The sequence below is a fragment of the Emys orbicularis genome, chromosome 9, assembly GCF_028017835.1.
Source record: "Emys orbicularis isolate rEmyOrb1 chromosome 9, rEmyOrb1.hap1, whole genome shotgun sequence".
Lineage (NCBI taxonomy): Eukaryota > Metazoa > Chordata > Testudines > Emydidae > Emys > Emys orbicularis.
Genome location: NC_088691.1, coordinates 69928185 through 69947193, shown reverse-complemented (window position 1 = coordinate 69947193; position 19009 = coordinate 69928185). Strand labels below are relative to the sequence as shown.

At 39.3% G+C, this 19009-nt stretch overlaps 1 protein-coding gene across 3 annotated transcripts in view; it reads left to right on the top strand.

Moving 5' to 3' along the window:
- Nucleotides 1-18012, top strand: part of DOCK10 (dedicator of cytokinesis 10) — a 225609-nt gene extending 207597 nt beyond the window's left edge. For all 3 annotated transcript variants that reach the window (XM_065410869.1, XM_065410867.1, XM_065410868.1), the window contains 6 exons: nt 5929-6075; nt 7523-7733; nt 10775-10965; nt 12175-12275; nt 12588-12726; nt 17745-18012. In XM_065410869.1, coding sequence (XP_065266941.1) covers nt 5929-6075; nt 7523-7733; nt 10775-10965; nt 12175-12275; nt 12588-12726; nt 17745-17861 — 906 coding nt within the window. In that variant the 3' untranslated portion in view covers nt 17862-18012. The remainder of the gene's footprint in view (nt 1-5928; nt 6076-7522; nt 7734-10774; nt 10966-12174; nt 12276-12587; nt 12727-17744) is intronic.
- The last annotated feature ends 997 nt before the right edge of the window (nt 18013-19009 follow it).

Here is a 19009-nt window from a genome sequence, read left to right as displayed (position 1 = left end):
TGGTAGTTAGATTACAAAATGAATTCAGATTAATTCATCTTTCCCAATGCAGCTAGGAATTTCTCTACTTTCCACAATGCACACTGCACGCATTTATACATTATCAGGCTTCTGCATCGACTAGAGCATAGAAGCAGTTCATTCCAAGAGGGGCTGTTGTCTCCCCAGTAAGATATAGGAGTGGTGAGCAAAGTTTCATTAAGCTGGCTCAGCTTGACTTTGGTTGAATAGATCCCAAAAGGTCACAAATGGGGGCTGCTCTTTCATCCCAAAAGCACTTTGTCTATGAGTTCTGCCAACGGCATTCAGCACTCTGGGGAGGTGGTGAGACACTATGGCCTTCTGCACCAGCAATATGCTAATGAGACACAGCTCAACGTCTCATTTCCAGACAGTACCATGATTCAGATATCCTAGCACCTGTGCAAGATAAGTGCCTGGATGAATTGTTGCTAGCTCAGGCTCAGTCTGGACAGATCTGATGTGTTGCTGGTAGCAGGAAAGAAGAAATTCAAGACTGTAAGAAGAGCTCTGAATTCTCTTACCAATTGTCAAGGTCATATGCAGCCTCAGTGTCCTGTTGTATTTGTTGCTAGTCCTTCACACCCAAAAAAGCAGCAAACGCCTGAAATCTTGTCTCCATCTTTGGCTGGTTAGGATACTGTGCCCTTTTCTATCTGATCTGAACCCAGCAATGACAAACCCATGCCTTCATCACCTTCAGGCTATACTACTGCAGTGCATTCTGCCTGGGACTGACCATAAAGGCCACACAGAAGGTCATGCCATTCCCGCAGGCAGCAGCCAACCTGCTCTACAGACATCATTCTATTGCTTCATGCCCTTAACTGATTTCCCAGAATAAAATAAAGAATAATAAAAACTGCTTCAGGGTCTTGGTGCTACTCTTTGAAGCCCCACTGAACGGGGCTTACTCTTCGCCTGCGACTCACTTTCAGAGACTGATCAGTTGGGAAACTGAATTTGATGGTGTTCAAGGTATAACTGTTGGGAGCTGAATGCCAAAATTCAGTGTCAGGTCAACTGTTGAACCCCTTGTGTATGAAGATCAGGATGAGCTTGGGCCCTGCCACTTTAGCGGTGCAATCCAAGCTATCTTACAATAAAAATGACCCACAATATGCTAGGCACTGTCAGGATCTTCCCTAGGAAACAAGTGAGACCGGCAACTTCACATACCACAGAAAGTGGTGATGTCAAAGGGGGGAGGGAAAGTGTGATTCTTTCAAAAGCTTTTTAAGTTGCATATGTGTGTGGCGTCATGGTAACATGGTGATGGGCTCATTACAAACACATCAGATAGATGCTTTGCCCATCCAGCTGGCTCAACAAGTCATTACACTTGCCAGAATTATTTGCCAGCAACCTCTCCATAAACATTTGCCAGTGGGCTGTTGCAGTTCAGCAAGTCATTTCCCACTGCTGTCCCAAACCTGCTGTGTGTCCATTTGTTGTACACTAACTCCATCTTAAACTACATTATGTCCATTCAATTTCATTCCTTTAAAAAAGGGGCAGAATTATGGTGTCTAGATTTCAGAATGTAATAAAAAAATATATACCTCTTAAAGAAAGTGAGGACCAGATTGTCTCTGGCCCTAACATGTGTGAACAGGGTGCGAAGAACTTTATGGGGCCCATGAAAGGGGCAGGTACAAGCAGGAAGCCACAGGCAGTGCTCCCCCCATGAGCCCATAGAAGCGATGGGACCATGCTTCTGCACTAGAATGCACTGTTGAGTGGTCTGGGAGTGGTGAGTGGAGCAGTCTACATCATCCCAAAGGCACAGCCTCACTCAGAATCTCAGAAGGTAAAAATTGCAGGCTGGTATTTTGTGCTAAAATACTGGATTTGTCCAGCACTTCAGTATCTAATGATGACTATTATGATTGTTTATTTGTACTGCAGTAGTGCCTACAGGCGCCAGCCAGATTGGGAGCCCCATTGTGCTAGGCTCTGTACAAGCACATAGTACAGAAAAAGAGCCCCAAAGAGCTGATGATCAAAATAGACAAGACAGATGAAGAGTAGGAGGAGAAACAGAGGCAGAGCAATCTTGCCCAAGGTCACAAACAGATCTGTGGCAGAGCTGGAAGTATTTGAATGGGAAATGTACAGTTCTCCTTTGAAGCTTTGAAGTCTTCGTGTCTTGAAGATGTTCTTAAACCAGTTTAGAAAGGTGTTGAGCATCCTTGAGGTCTGTGGGAGTTGAGACCTTATAGGAGGTAGTCAGCATCTGGTAGGATCAGACATTTCCCTTTGCCGAGTTAATGGTCATATTGGGGCAAAGGGACCTGGCCAGAGTGCCTCTGTGCTCCATCAATCCTGGCTGGTGCAATGGCCCATTGGGCCCATTTCAGGCAACATAAATTAGAGATGCAGCCTGCTCCCTCAGGTAGACCTGACCTGCCCCATAAGCTAGAGCAGAAAGGAAGTAATGTAGGGCCATGCTTCACCATAGCCCAACTCCTTTGAGGTGATATGCTGCCCCAGGAATGCACAGAGGAGGAGGTCCTTTTACTCCCTTGAGCTTAGGGGCTATGACAGTGACTCTTCTTTGCATGAGGAAAGAGAAGCTCCTTCAGCTCTCCCCACACTGGCTAGCCATTCAACATCAGTCACGGCCTGTCCCTGAATGAATGATAGTTTACTGGAAACCAATAACCAGTGTTTGAGAGTTCACTTCTACCATTACATGCAGTTGATCACACTGTCCTTATAAACCAATAGCAGGCAATATGACAACAAGGTGTTTCCATGCATTGATAATGTGACCTCAGCTACTTAATATTTTAAAATCCCTAAACTGGAGGATATTTGACTCTCACAAAATTTTTAATCTGACTCTTAATGGTCTTTGCCAGATTTGTGGCATATGGCAGACAGGATTATTATATGGCTTCCAATTAATTCTTGCTTCTCATTTGAAGTTTTGTTAGCGACAACGCTTTTAAATAATATCTCTTGCATTAAAGAGTAGAAGAAATCTATCAGTTATCTTTTTTTACTGAAATGATTAACACAGGTATCATCTCAAAGTGCTGGATTGCATCAGCACAGCAATCTGACACTTACATGTAAACGCTGTGCTTTAGCTAGCAAAAATATATAGTGCCAGTGACTAAGAGGATATGCTACCCCAGCTCAGAGCAGGATTAATTTCAAAAATACGTTTTTCTAAGTCAGTGGTTACATAAAGCAGATGATTTTCAGTCAGAACAATCCAAATTAGCTTTTTATTGGGGTTGGATAGAATTAATGGAGTTTTCATCTATTTTCACCCAAAGTAGTTTTCCATTGACTTCAGTAGGAGTGAGATCAGAAAGCAACTTATGATGCTGCAAACCTTTCCCGCATCAGAGTCCCATTAAAATCAATCACCTGAGTAAGAGTTTACAGGATGTAAGCTCTTCAGGCATGGTTTTGTTGTTCATTTGTCTGGAAACTGCCTTGCATGCCTATGATGTGATTTCGATAATAATAATAAGGTTAAATAGGTTACTAGTACTATTCTTCTTCTTCATTTGTTTCCAGCAACACCCACAATGTGCTGGGCACTTTCTAATCTTAAAAAAAAACAAAAACAAAAAACGCTTCTCTGGAACATTTTACAATGAAAAGGAGACAAAATGGGCAAAGAATGTGAGAAAATGTTGGGTTAATTTTTACTAAATTATATGTGAAAGAACAAGGGAAATTTCTTTCACAGTTTTCTGTGTAGAAGAGGCTGATTAAAATTATCATGAAACTAGTTGCTGTCTGTGCCCCTAAGAAATGTGCGTGGTATAAGTCAGCTTTTGTAAGCCATAGTGGCAGGTACCATATGTTCTTTTAACAACAAAGTTTTATTTCCTATTCCCAGATTCATAGATTTTAAGGCTGGTGGGGACCATTAGGATCATCTTAATCTGACTTCTTGTATAGCACACAACTACCGGACGCATCAGAACTCAAACCAGTTTCCATAAGGGGATCACAAAATTTTCTTTTTATTCTATCTCAGAGGCATTCTATAATTAATGATGCTGCACAGCGATATCTACATTATAGTGTAGCATATGGAAATAGTGCCTCCCTTCATTAGAGGTACCGCAGGCCCACTTTGCTGGAGAAATTGGGAAGATAAGTCATGGCCAGATCCTTCTTTCTCTTCAGCTCTGCTGAAATAAAGATCATTTCCTTTATCTCTTTCACACGTTCTAGATGAACATTAGCATTTTTAGTTAATTTATTTTTACAAAGCTGTAACTGTCTCACATCATGTTGTAATTATTGACCCTGCAGAAATTAATAATTAATCTTTTTTTCTCTAATTTTTCTCCTGAGGCCAAGGTTGAAATATGATCAAGTTTAAAAATACTGCTTTTTGGCTGGAGCTTTCCAAGGTGCCACCAATGGGAATTAGACTCCCCAACTCCCAATAACTTTCAGTGGGAGTGCAGTGCCTTACGCCCACAGGCATCTTTGAAAGTCCCAGACTGTATTTGTACTCTTCTTCCTGCCAGTAGGTCTTACTGAAGGGACTTTTCCTCTGATGCTTACTAAGGAATATTACAACTTCAGGCATCTGTCCCACAATATGTTAGGGCTACAGGGTTTTATTTGTTTGTCTTTTTGCTGTCCTTTTTACCCTTATCATTCTGACTTGCTGCCCGCATTGTAGCTGCTGACCTTTACTGACAATCTCCTCTGACATCCTAGCTAAATGAGTTATTTTCCATTGACAAGCAAGGGGGCATTGTTTGCAATATTTGCAATATTTGCATTGTTTGCAATATTTGATTCACCAAAAGTCCAGCAACAGAGTATGAAACCCATCCATCTTATGCCCCCTGCTTCCCTGCAAGGGTGAGCACCACAGGTCAGGATTTAGCCCTATTTGTATTTTACATTTTACACTCAGATACTAAATAAAAAGCTGGTTTTCCCACTGAAGTATAAGATCATTGTCAGTGGTAAAGTCCAATTATTGTTAATGGGAGTGGTGCATGTGACCTGTTACATTCAGCCAGGAAAGATTTTATCCTAAACTGTCCGTATACGCCAGTTATGTATGTTTTATTTGCATATGGTGTATTTTATATATTAATTTTCTGAGGTCAACATTTCTTACGGAAACTGGCAGGTTCTTGTTTTATTCTTCAACAGACCTTTTATTAATACACTGCCAGCTACGTCCAATGTTGTAAGTACATGGCTTTGCAAAGACTGTGCAGCAGTCTTTTTGTAAAAGTCAACCGTCTGTGCAATTTTATCTTTTCCGGTGTAAATAAGATGTTACATTGTCTTTGAAGATATCACAATGTATTATTGGTTTTTTCAAGATTACAGCAGAATACTCTATTTAAATGAACTCAGATACAGATCAGTTCATTTGTTGCTCCCACACAGCTGTTGTGCATGGAATCCTAATAAGATAGTTTTACACCCAATGCATTTTATGGTCTTATTGCTTGAAAGATTTGTTGTGTGAAGAGAGAACTGTATTTCATGTAAATCCATGAGCCATTACTAATTTAGTCATCTGTAATTTATAACTAGAATGTACCACTAGATGGCAGTCTCTCCACATAGCCAAATGAAAGCATGCATTATATGCAAATGAGTATCAAACAAATCCTCCGATATCCAAAGTTGTTTACATTGTATTTCACAATAGTTGTCTTGTCCAGCTGATTAACATTTAGATGCATGTTGTGTCTAATGTCGAAATTTGTGTAATGTGTTAGTTTCCTTCATCATTCACATGCTGTAGCACTCAGAAAAACCAATCAATGACTCCAATATCTAAACAATTGGATACATTAAACCTTATGTCACAGTAAACTTGTATGTGTTATTTTCTGTTTACTCTTAGTTTGCCAGATCTGTTACCCTGATTGATCTTTTCTGTTTGTTTTTGAACAGGGCTTTTTTGAAGAAGAGGAAGGTAAAGAGTATATCTATAAAGAACCCAAGTTAACAGGGCTGTCTGAGATCTCACAGAGACTGCTCAAACTTTATGCAGATAAGTTTGGAGCAGACAATGTGAAGATGATCCAAGATTCCAACAAGGTATGGGAGAAATACTGCCTTTAGATGCATGTAAAGTGGGAGCAGTGCATTCAAATTTGACCCATAGAGTTCTTTCAAAAACACATGCTGCACTTTTCTTAATTGGTGAAAACCTGTTCCTTTCATTCAGAATACTATGGGCTGGATTGTGGAGTTCCCACAAGCCCTGAGTAAGAGGCAGCACTTAGTGGCAGTGATGCAGGAGCAGAGTCACAGTCTGGTCCTGGTTCCCCCTTGATCCAGGGGTATATTAAGCAGTGCAAGCCTTTTACCTGGCGCTGTTTAGTCTACCTTCTGCAATGGTTCCGCTGTACTTGGTGGTACATTAGGGGGAGAGTCAGAGCTCCACCCCCTTCCCATCCCAGCCTTCTCAGATCCTGGGGGGTGGGGTGGGTAGGAATAAAACCCAATGTGGGTGGCTCTCCCCCTCTAAGACTATACTTACACTGTGAGCTAGAGGTGTCACACACACACACACACACACACTTGCTTGTGTACACATACTCGTGCTAGCTCACAGCAAGTTAACGCAAGTATAAATAGCGGTGTAGCTGCAGTAGCATGGCTGGCAGCAGCCGAGTACAATCCCACCTGAAACTGGTGGCTTGAAAGCCTGAGCTCCAGCCCAAACCACCACATCCACACTGCTATTGTTAGCACTCCAGCTTGAGCCCCGCTAACATGAGTCTGTCTACCCGGACTGGGTGGCTCACTCCCAGCTGCAATGTAGACATATCCCAACTATGACTCATGATGTAGGCAGTCCATCGAGGGGAGTAATGGGTCACATTATGCCCCCTGCCTCCCTGAATGGGTGTGTGCCATGGGTCAGGGTTTAGCCCTATTTATATTCAACACCCATATACTAAATAAAAAGCTGGTTTTCCCACTGAAGTGTAAGATCACATCACCACACTTTACTCTACACCACACTGGCATTCTCTCTGTAAGGCTGTTCCTGGGAGCCAAAGATTTAACACTGTTGTGATACCATAAACGTTTCCAAGAAGGTGTTTCTAATGGATATGAGCAGAGTACAGAACTAGTATGCACTAGTTTTATAACAAAAATGAGCCATGCCTTCTAGTAGGGCCTAGGGCTGTACTGGCCTGGTGATGTAGCCACAGGACATATTGTAAGAGTACATACATCACAAATGTGTATTACCATTGCAAGGCAGAAATTGGCTATTTCCTTTCTAATTCATTCAACCCACATCCAGTGTTGCCATTGTGCTGTACTCAAAACTCCCATTGACTTCAACTGAAAAACATGCCCCATAGGCAGTTATCTAAATATTAATGTACGTGCCCAACATTACTTTTGAAAATCATGAGCTGTGTCTACACAAATATCAATAAAACCACAGTGGGTAAAAATAGCAAGCCTGTAAACAACACTCAGTATCAGATAAATTGTTTCATCATGTGTAAAAATGTTAACACAGGTCAACCCCAAAGACTTGGATCCAAAATACGCCTATATCCAGGTCACATATGTCACGCCTTTCTTTGACGAGAAGGAGGCTGAAGACAGGAAGACTGACTTTGAAATGCATCACAACATCAACCGTTTTGTATTTGAAACGCCTTTCACGCTGTCAGGAAAAAAACACGGAGGGGTAGAAGAGCAATGCAAGAGGCGCACAATCCTGACAAGTATGTTGCTGCCTTTTTTTCTGTTAAGAGTTCTGACTAAAAGAAATTGAATATGATTTCAAAGGGCAATGCTGCTCAAAAATCAATGGGCATAACATGGTCCACAATCTGTTGTTTGCCAACAGTTTTGTTTTAAGTGAGCAATAACCATTTCACTGTGTCCATATTTCTGTGCATAGTCTTTAATGTGCCCAAATTGCACACATGATACGATTTTGCAGTTACATAACAGAAGAAAAATGATCTGTTTGTAGAATAGTCAGCTGACATTATTCTTCCTTGTTACTCTCCTCTCACTCACCCCACTTTCTCAGTAGAGTTACTCCTGATTTACACCGGTTTAGTGAAATCAGAATCCTCATTCTCATCCTCATTCTTTATTCTTCTTAGTCTAAAGATAAAGCAGAGTGGAGCTTGTAAGATTTACCTGTTTGGAAAAATAAACCACTTCAGATATGAGTATTTGGTAAAAATTAGAACATGATACCAGGTTTACAGAAGTAATACTATATAATATAGAATAAATATATAAAAAACAAAACCCTACATATCTTATGTCTTGTCAGTGGGAGATATGCCCAGAAATCCCTGTGTTCTAAGACAGGAAGGCAAGAAGTATTGCAGGCACCAATTTCCAATGAATCAAATTAAACTGTGGTGCTGAACAGAAAATGTTTAGCTTTTATTCATGATTGAAATCTCATCTTAATGAAAAGTGATAAACATCCATGAAATTACTGCTAAAACTTGACATATCTGAAATTTTGGATGAGTGTACAAGAAACTGTCTGAATATGCACTTGATGAGCTTTGTTCTCACGAGTAGAAATGAATACAGAGGCTGACATTTAAGGAAAGGCTTCAAAATGACAGAGAATTTTAGACCCCATCTGACTTCAGGATATATATTCTCCCCAAAGGGCCCAATGGGAAAAGCTGCCTGCAGCACAGACTTAATCACCTAAGGTTTTGTGCAGTCAAGGGAGAAAAATACCTGATATTTGGAGGCATCTCTTTTATGATACAGCTACAAGGGTGAGGGGATGAAGCACAGAAAATACTTCATATGCATCCGAAGAAGTGGGTTGTAGCCCACGAAAGCTTATGCTCTAATAAATTTGTTAGTCTCTAAGGTGCCACAAGTACTCCTGTTATTTTTGAGAAAATACTGGGTGTTCTTTAATGTCTGAGCAGTACTAAGTTCTTTGATGTTGACTTTGGGGTGGGGAGGGAATAGTATTGTTGAACTGAAAGTGCATGTATTACGGTGTTAGTGTATTAGCCTACTGGTGCGTAAACTTTTAATCAGCAGATAGGATTGTTTCATCAGCTCCCCAATTTCCTTAGCCCTGCTGCCTGGCCAGATCTGCTCCAAAGCACGCACTCAGCCTCCATCCCTTGCTTTATTGTACCAGGCTGGAACTTTGTCTCTCTCCACCTTCACCAGCACTTGTCCATTGCTCTCTCCACATCCACCCTCCCATCCACTGTCTCATCCCATTGCCTCAATGTGTTAGATTTTGCATGGATAAAATGGATACATTTTAGAAGTTTTTACATTTATAGAAATTATACACATAAAAATGAAGCATTTATCGTTTACAAGAAGAGAACTGGATGTAACACTGAAAAGAGGAGCAGCTGTGGGGGTTGGGGCAGCAACTGATGTGCATTGGGGAAAGGGCACTGGACAATCAGGGCAAGTGTAACCCACTGGTCAGTGTGTATTACAGGTGCCCAGTCTACAAAGGATATGAGTCTTTTGCAACCCCACCTACAGAGCCGTGGCTCTTTAGCTCCAGCAGTAGAAGCTCATGCTTTTAGCTCCGGAGGTCCCTCGTTCAACCTCCAGTGGGTGGGCCAAGATGGCAGCCATCACATACGTTGGGGCTTCTCCAGGGTTCAAACTGATCTGTAACTGATGCTCACCATTGGGTTACATAGGGGCTGAGGAGGCTTCCTAAAGTATGCAGAAGAACCAGAAAGAAGCTTTAGGACAGGCAAGTTTTTCTGCCAAACTTCCCAAGGTCCAGGAGACAAACTCGCTGAGTCACTTTGCTGTCTGATCTATAAGGAAGTACATTGGATAGAGCTGGTTAGAAAATTATCTGAACTGTTCCTGGAAAAGGGGCTGGTTTTTAAGAATTTCCCATTTTGAAAAGGTTTTGGGAAAAAATAATTTTGAAATTGTCAAATCATCCTGTTGTGATATTTTGAAAATGAAAAAGTTCTTTTTCATGTTGAAATTTTTTGTTTCAAAATGTAAGTTAATTTATAGTTTATAAAAAAGAATGAATTTTGAAATTTATTTTGAATGAATTTAAAATGAATTTTGAAATTTATTTATTTTTAAATTTCAGTTAACCAAATATTTTTTTTCAGATTTTCGATTCATGAAAACGTTTGAGATTTTTGACTTCTCATCCCAATTTGGAACAGGAAAAAAATTTGAAATTCAAAAATTCTCTCAGGATGATTTCCTTCCCACTTCTTGCTTTTGATGAGGCATGTCCTCTCTGTCTGCTTCCCTTTGTGAATATGACAACAGTCGTGTTGGATAATTACTGTTTCATGATTGATTTGTTACAATTAGTGAATGTAGGAGATCTAGGCCTCAGCTAAGCAAAGTCTTTAAGATCATGCCTGACTTTCATTATGAGAGTAGTCTTTTTGATTTTAGGGAACTGCTGAAGTGCCTAAAGTTAAACACAGGCTTATGAATCAGGGCCCTAACACAGAATAAGAAATATGTGAATTTTAAAATCTATGAGTTTTGAGAGTCATGTGTTGTCAGATTCTGACAAATATACGAGACAAATAATGCTAGATCAAAATGGAACCAGTAATGACTGCATCAAAATATCAGTTTAGACCTGCTGAGCCAATCCTGTACATGTATTAATTTTCCTGGCCCACAAAGGTGTTTATAAAATGGAAAAAATGAGTGCAGTCTAAACTATGAATCCACTAGCATTGCTTCCATAATTACCAGCTTGTGGGAGTGGAATTTCTTTGACTGTTTTACATTTGTTTTTGAGCAGCCAGTCATTTATTTCCGTACGTGAAGAAGCGTATTCAAGTCATAAGCCAAACAAGTACAGAACTGAACCCTATTGAAGTAGCTATTGATGAGATGTCCAAAAAGGTTTCAGAACTTAAACAGCTTTGCACAATGGAAGAAGTGGACATGATTAGACTGCAACTCAAACTTCAAGGAAGTGTCAGCGTCAAGGTATCAATGGCTCAGTTTTATGTTTACATACCAACCACCTTTTTTATTTGGGTCTTTGCAACTTGTGGAGCATATTTAATCTATTTTACTCCAGAGTATTCGAGTCTTGTTCCGGTGCCCATTGAAATCAGTGGAAAGACTCCCATTGACTTTAATGGGTGTTGGATCGATGCCTGGCAGTGTTGTTATAATTAAGTCTGTTAGGGTATGTTGACTTTGCAATAAAAGATTCCTGGCTGCAGCTGGACCCGGGTCAGCTGATGTAGGCTTGGAGGGCTCAGGCTGCAGAGCGAAAAATTGCAGTGTAGACGTTCAGACTCAGGCTGGAGCCCTGGCTCTGAAACCCTGAGAGGGTGGAGGGTTTTTTTAGCCCGACAGCCTGATCCCCACAAGCCCGAGTCAATTCACCTGGGCCCTGAGACTTGGTGCCGTGGTATTTTTTTTGCAGTGTAGACATACCCTTAGTGTTCCTCTAGTAAGTGTTAAGCTCTTTCTAACCTGAACAGCCTGGCCATATTAAACTAAAGCTTGGCACTCAAATGAGCATTCAGATACTTTTTTAAAGAGAACCTTGTACAGGTCAGTTTAATGATTTCTTATGTAGAAAAACTGGGATTAGAGAGAAGAGCATATTTGGCCCTTGTGATTCAGTGTGATTCGTTTTTTGACTACATTAGCTAAAATCCAGTGCACTGTTTGCATATGAAACCTTCTAAGACATTCATTTATCTGGCACGTGGGCCCAGATCCTCAGTTGGTGTAAATCAGCCCGGCTCCTTTCATTTCAATAGAGCTATTCCAGTTTACACCTGCTGGGGATCTGACCTACAATCTAATTTTGGTATTTTTGTTAAATTGAAATACCTACCATATTTGTATTTGGAAAATGGCACCTCGGAAGATTAACAGTTCCTCTTAAGTCATTGATTCAGAACACATGGAAGATAAATACCGATGTGTTTAGCTTTGGTTGGGAAATGCTTTTGGCACTTGCCTGAATGCAGCTTTAGGCTAGGCAGAATGTCTTTAAGATGCAGAATATGGAAAAAAAGCTCTATTCATATTCACCCTGTACTCTCCATTTGAAGTCATTGTCATTTCACGCACTGTAAGCACAGAAATTGACCCTGAGCCTTAAACAATGAGAATTATAAATTACAGTCAAACTGTACTGTTCTGCCCCCTAACCAGGTGCTTTTCCCCCAACAGGTAAATGCAGGACCAATGGCATACGCCCGAGCTTTTCTTGAAGAAACAAATGCTAAGAAGTATCCTGATAACCAAGTCAAACTTCTGAAGGAAATCTTCAGGTAAACATTCTTGTTTTAAATGTAAACGTTAGACTTTATTTGGCCGGTACAAACAGATGAGAAACATTCAGTGATATGACATGAAATTAGGCAGAATGTTTTATGTAGAACTAGATAAAGCCACATCTTGCAATTCGTTCTTGGCGTCTCTTGACGTCTGGGTAAATCACATTGGCCTGAGTGCTCCTAGGGCTTTATAACTGAGTGCCATAATTTGCCCCAACTAGTTTATAACTTTAAGTTGGGGGCATAATATTTTTTCACTGGAGTTTTTTTGCATAGATGTTCTTTGGTGTATGTTTATGCTTGTAGGCAGTTTGCAGAAGCATGTGGGCTTGCTCTTGAAGTTAACAAACGCCTTATTAAAGAGGACCAGTTAGAATATCAAGAAGAAATGAAGTCTCATTATAAGGATATGCTCAGCGAGCTCTCTGCAGTCATGAATGAACAGGTCAGATATTCTATTTTAACTTTTGGTGGTGGGTATGGAGGTGGCTATTTGTTTCCTATGATGAATGAATACAATTAACTTCAGGGTTAATACAATTAACCACAAGTAAAATACTAATAATGCAGACTGCAACCAAGAACAATGCAACAATTATTGTGCAAACTTATTTGTGCAGTTTGACCAATGCCACTCAATCCTGACGTGTATAATTCCTGCTATATTATGTGTAAAACTCTCTAACATCCACCAAAATAACTAAAACTGCCTTTTATTCACACCTTTTGTTATTTCGGTGCTGCGTCTGTGTGTGGACTCTTTTACTTTAAATTAAGAGTGTCTTGTTTTGATTTAGGGCAAGTAATAATTTATCTACAATAAGAGATTCCACACAGAAACTGGAAGCAAAATAACAAAAGGGTGAATTAAAACCGATTTAGTTACTTTGGTGTATGTTAGTATGTAAACAGCTCTAAATTGCGCCTGGAAAATTCTCACACATGAACAGGTAATTGTACATGAAAAGTGGCTAATTGCACATATAAGTACCATTTGTATGCAGTGTTACTCAGTTTACATAATTATCAGTGTCATAATTACTGGTATCTAACAAGGATATTTAATGAACACCCCATAGACCCTGTGGCAGCTAATTTATATTATACATCTTCACAAGTAAGGTGAATGATAACTACAGCTTGTTGAATAATATAAGAAGTGACTCATAAATATACTTGCAAATAAGCATGGCAAGTTTGCTTCACTATCACTGAGCCACATTCTCGTGTGGTGCAAATCGATGTAGCTCCGTTAAAGTAAATGGAAATATGCTTATTTGCACCAGCTGGGAATCTGGTCCATTATTTGCTATGATTTGTTATTTCAGGATTCTGATTACCACTAGTTTATTTATGAAAATGTTTGTTGAACTCCAAACATTTCATAAGTTTTATCATATTCTTCAAAAAAGTCATCCAAAAGTGTTGTGTTAAATTTAGAAGTGTTGAATGTGTCGTTTTTTATTCATGGTTCATGAGTCTCCTGTTTAAATAGTTTTAATCATCCAGTCACTCACCAGAAACACTACCATGTGACTTAGGTGAACAAATTAGGCACCACAAATAATGAAAAATGAATAGGTAAAATGAACAAGTTACTAGCAGTCCACAAACTGAAATATGCATAAGATATTCAGTGAATACTTTTCAAATACAAATATGAACCTGAGTATCATTGAGCTGTAAGTTTTTTCAGTGAAGGCAAATATTGATAGACTGCTACTACGTAATTACTTGTACATAACAAGGCTTTTATTTTTCCAAGGGGATTGGTAACACCAAAGCCTTTGAGAGCAAAAGCCCAGATAGTTGGTTATTTCCTCAAAACCAAGATGTTTTGAAAATCTCTGTTAAAAAACTAACTAAAAATGTGTGTCTTCCTACCACCATCTTGTTACAGTTTGCCTTTCCTACCTGGCATGTTTCAAAAAAAAAGTCCTTTTGCAGCTTTCAATATTTTTCTCCCTGCCAGTTGACCAGTGTCTTTGGAAGCCATTGTATCATATTCTCACCATTGTGAAAAGATTATTTATGGGCACAAAACACCAATTCTCTGGAAAGTTCTTCACAATCTAATTGCTATGTTCCATTAATAGATCTCTGAGAAATTTGTCTTTTGCTGTTGCAGAAACATAATTAAGGGCAAAAGAACACCAAATATTTTGCTTTCTGAAAATCCAGCAATAAAACAGGAATTTTTCTTCCCGCTTTCCAAGCAATATGATTTTTTTGCACAGCTTGAGTCCTCTTGCTTCCCTACTTCCGAGCAGAGAGCACCACCACCATACATTTTACACACTGTAAATTGTAGCTGAAATATTTATTTCACATTGGGAAACCTCGAGACACTATCATAATGGTACCATGTTCTCTACAATGACATTATGGTCTGGTGTGTTGCTCATTGTTGTATTTGAGACTGTTTTGATAGCACACCCACTGACAGTGACTCTCTCATTACATATGCTCTTCTCTCTTTTTTTTTCTTTTTTTTTTCTGGCAGCTCTATCATGGTCCATGCTTATACAGCTTCTCTTCTTCCCTGTCTAACATTTCCCTCAATACTGTAGACAAAAGTGGTATGTTTATTTTTCTTATGTCTATACTTCCCTTTGATGTCACGTGCTTTCACTTGCTGATTTTCTGTTTTACCTACATTTTACGTCCATTTAAGTGTCATGTCTAACTATTGGTGTTCAGTCCAGCGAGGGGTTTGGGGGGGGGGGGGGGGGGAGACACGATGCATGTGCAGTCTGAGTTCATGAACAACCTTGGCACTAATGATTCTTGCCGTTAGGATCATGGAGCTTAGCAGAAGGTGATCTCCTCAGTCTTTGGTGGGGAAGTGCATTGTCCATGATATGGCATGGTAACCTGCTAATACCAAACGGCTGGAGAAGGATCACATTCTGCCTTCCTTGCCATAAGGCAAGTTCTGCAATGATGGCAGTGATGGCTGGAGGAGAGGGTCAGGAACATACATCTTAGGAACTGCACAGAAAAAAAAACAGGTTTAAGCGCAGCATTGTGTCTTCTGTTGCACAGGCAATGGGAGCTCATGCACAGACAGTAAGTTTGAGTCCTGGGGAAAATGATGGCAGCTGTCTCACCACAGCCCCTGACAGAAGAGTAAGCACTGTGTTTGTGTATGAAGGTGATTTGGAATTCCAGGGTGGGGAGGGGAGCGGGTGGAAGGGGATCTCAGAATCCTTCTGTACTTACTTTCTCTAAAAGCCAGGCGTAATGAGGAATGATGTTTGCCAAATGCCCGAGAAGTACCATTGCAAAAGGAAAGGGGAAGGAGAAAACTTTTGAGTTGCCCAGGGGACCAAATATTACAATAAACACCTGTTTTTCCCTCTGTGTACTTGTTCTGCCTGTGTTGTTTAATCTTTATATACATATTTATTTTATTTCTAATTGTTAAAGATAATAGCCCTGTTCTGCCTTGAGACATATGTTCACAGCTCTTATTGGCTCCAGGGAGTATGTGAGATAGAATTGGGACCAATGATTATACAGACATGTATGCAGAGATACTGTCAACTGGTTTTAGGCAAAACATTCAGATTTAAGAAACTTATTCTGTTTAAATACTCCATTGCATTTTTGTGACGCCAAACTCAACATCTTTGTGCTACTTCATGAGAACCAGGAATGTAAGGTAAAACTGACCTATTTTCATTATTGACTCTAAGTGAAATAGAAAAAGTAAACACAATCAACATAAATGATAAATAGCAAAATAGGCTTCTAGGGCCAAATTTTCAGGTGCAATAGGAAAGTCATGCAAAATGCACAATCACTAGTATGTACAAAATCTTTCTTTGCATGTATGAATTGTGGGTGCTGAAGTCTGGGTTTAGATGCACAGTAACCCACGTTGCAGACACAAACACCCATTTGCATGCATAGATGCAGGATTTCATTTGTGTAATGGGTGCAAACTCAGGGCCGGATTCTGCCACCCTTATTCCCATTAAGTAGTATCCTACTCCCTGACTAACTGAGGTCCCTGGGTCTACTTGCAGAATAAAGTATTAGTCAGTGTAAGAGTTTCAGAATCTGGCCCCCTTTTTGCAGTGCTTTCCTATTGTATGTGCAGGTTTTGTCCTTTACAGTCCTTTCAGATTTAATAATCTTGAGTGTAACAGAAGTAAGGGCTTTGCTTTTTTATTATTTATTTATTTATTTATTTATTGTTTTGTGTAAATGTGAATGTTAAGTCAAGATTGTCTCTTTTAATTTTTCTAAGCCTAAGTAATCATCATATGCTGGAGAATGCATATTTCATGAGCTCCAGGACAAGAGAAAACTCTTTTCAGTCACTCTTGTCCCCAAGATCAGTATTCATTACGAACTCTGATGGTAGCTGATCCCCAAGTAACAAATAAAGTCACAAGAAGGAGTTTAGGAGAAATTCTAACTTCTTTAGCACAATTACTGCCAATATCTTTATTTTAAATTCAGACTTGATAAAGAAGTGTTGGCAAGAAACACTGGTGATTCCAAGTGGCTTGAGCGCTGGCCTGGGACTCAGGAGACCTGGGTCCTATTCTCAGCTTTGCCACCAAGTGACCTTGGGGATAATGATATTGACTTCCTTTTCACTTCCTCATGTAGTCTTCCTTGAAAGAAGACAAGCTCTCAATCTATTATTATTATAAATAGCAAAAGTAAATGCTGCTGGGACTAAAGGGAACTTTTTCTAGCAGTTGTATATATCTTTATCACAGCAGACAGTAACATGTGGTGGGGGAAGCATTTTTTGCTGTTGAGTTCCTCTCTGACTCATCTAGGTCTAATTGTCTATGGGCCTTATCCTACATACCCTTACTAACGCAAGGGAGGCTTGCCTATGTGAATAAAATTGTGCAGGCTCTATCCCTATATTTGTACAGTACATTACTGGCCCTGATCCTGCTATCGGGCGGATCCTTGCAACTGCCTGCATCCCCATGCAAATCAGTGGGGTTCTGTATGGGCACAAGGATCTGCCTACAAGGGTCTGATTGCAGGATGGGGGTGTGCATATGCAACATTACAAGTAGTCAAATAGAGGTAAGTCTAATGAGTTTATAAAGTGTAGGTGACTACTCAATTTGGGATTACTGGAGAGTATTGTTGAAAAAACATTGCTTAGGGAAGTATGCAATATGTTGATTGACAGAATGTAAGATATTCATGTTGAGGAGTCCAACCAAGGACCCAATTCTGCCGCCTTAATTCGGGAAACCCTCTTAACGAGAGTATGGCCTGAGTAATAACTGGAGGATTGGGTCTCCAAATGAAGTTAATTTTTTGAACTACAAGTTTCCTTTATCAAGCATCCAAAATAAATAATGCATTATTTAATAAACAAAAATATAAAATAAGTGAAAACAGTAAAAATTGTTGAAATAAATACTCAATGGATTCATTTTGTTTTCATCTGTTGCTTTTAATTTTTTTTTTAATAAAAAGATTATCCACAAGGAGGATTCAGCAAAGCCACAAGGAATGGAACGAACCTATTCACGAACCTTCAGTAGAACAAACACAGCCCCGCCAGGAGCAGTGATATCAAATCCTGACATTTGACTGAAACATCTTTGACTTTATGCATACCTCTGGAGGACATTTTTTTTTAAGTGTCAAGTGATCATGAACAATACAGTGAAAATGGATTGTGCGATATGGTTTTAATTTATTGGAAGTCTTCACAGTGATAATATTTTTTAAAACTGCTAGCTTGATTTTTTTTTTTTTTTGGTCCAACCCTGTATTTGTACATTTCCTATCCTTTTTTTTTTTTGTTTTGTTTTGTTTTTTGTTATTGAGAAGTCTTTTATTAAGCGAAGCTGAATATGAAATTTCCATTAAACATTTAGCTCCACAGCAAGCCCTAAGTTTGCTGTAAATGATAATATATCTAATACTAAGTCCTAGTATACATATATTTTAAATGTCAAATGTGGGTGTTTTATAACATTTAAGTATGTCATAATTGTAAATAGAGGATGTGTAAAATATGTCATTTTTACAAAATTTAAAAGACTATCTTTTAGTTAATAATTATAAGTGTACTAAAAATATGAATAACTTTTCAGATACAGTTATATTAAAATATTTGTGTATGTGTACAAAAAATGTCTATAAAGATTTCTCTTTGAAGACAGTGCATTGGTTTATAGAATTTTAGAATCATAGAAATGTCGGAGGAAAAGGTCATCTAGTCCAGTCTCCTGCACTGAGGCAAGACTAAGTATCTACACCATCCCTGACAGGTGTTTGTCCAACCTGTTCTCAAAAGCCTCCAATGATGGAGATTCTACAACCTACCTTGGTAATTGCTCCAGTGCTTAATCACCTTACAGTTAGGAAGTTTTTCCTAATGTCTAACCTAAATCTCCATTACTGCAATTTAAGCCCGTTACTACTTGTCCTATCCTCAGAGGATAAGAACAACAATGTATCACCCTCCTCTTTATAGCAACCTTTTACTTACTTGACGACTGTTATCATGTACTCCCTCAGCCTTCTCTTCTTCAGACTAAATAAACCCAATTTTTTCAATCTTTCCTCAAAGTTTTCTAGACCTTTAATCATTTTTGTTGATCTCTTCTGGACTTTCTCCAGTTTGTCCACGTCTTTCCTGGAATGTGGTGCCCAGAATTGGACATGGTACTCCAGTTGAGGTTTTACCAGTGCTGAATAGCGTGGAAGAAATACTTCTCATGTCTTGCTTA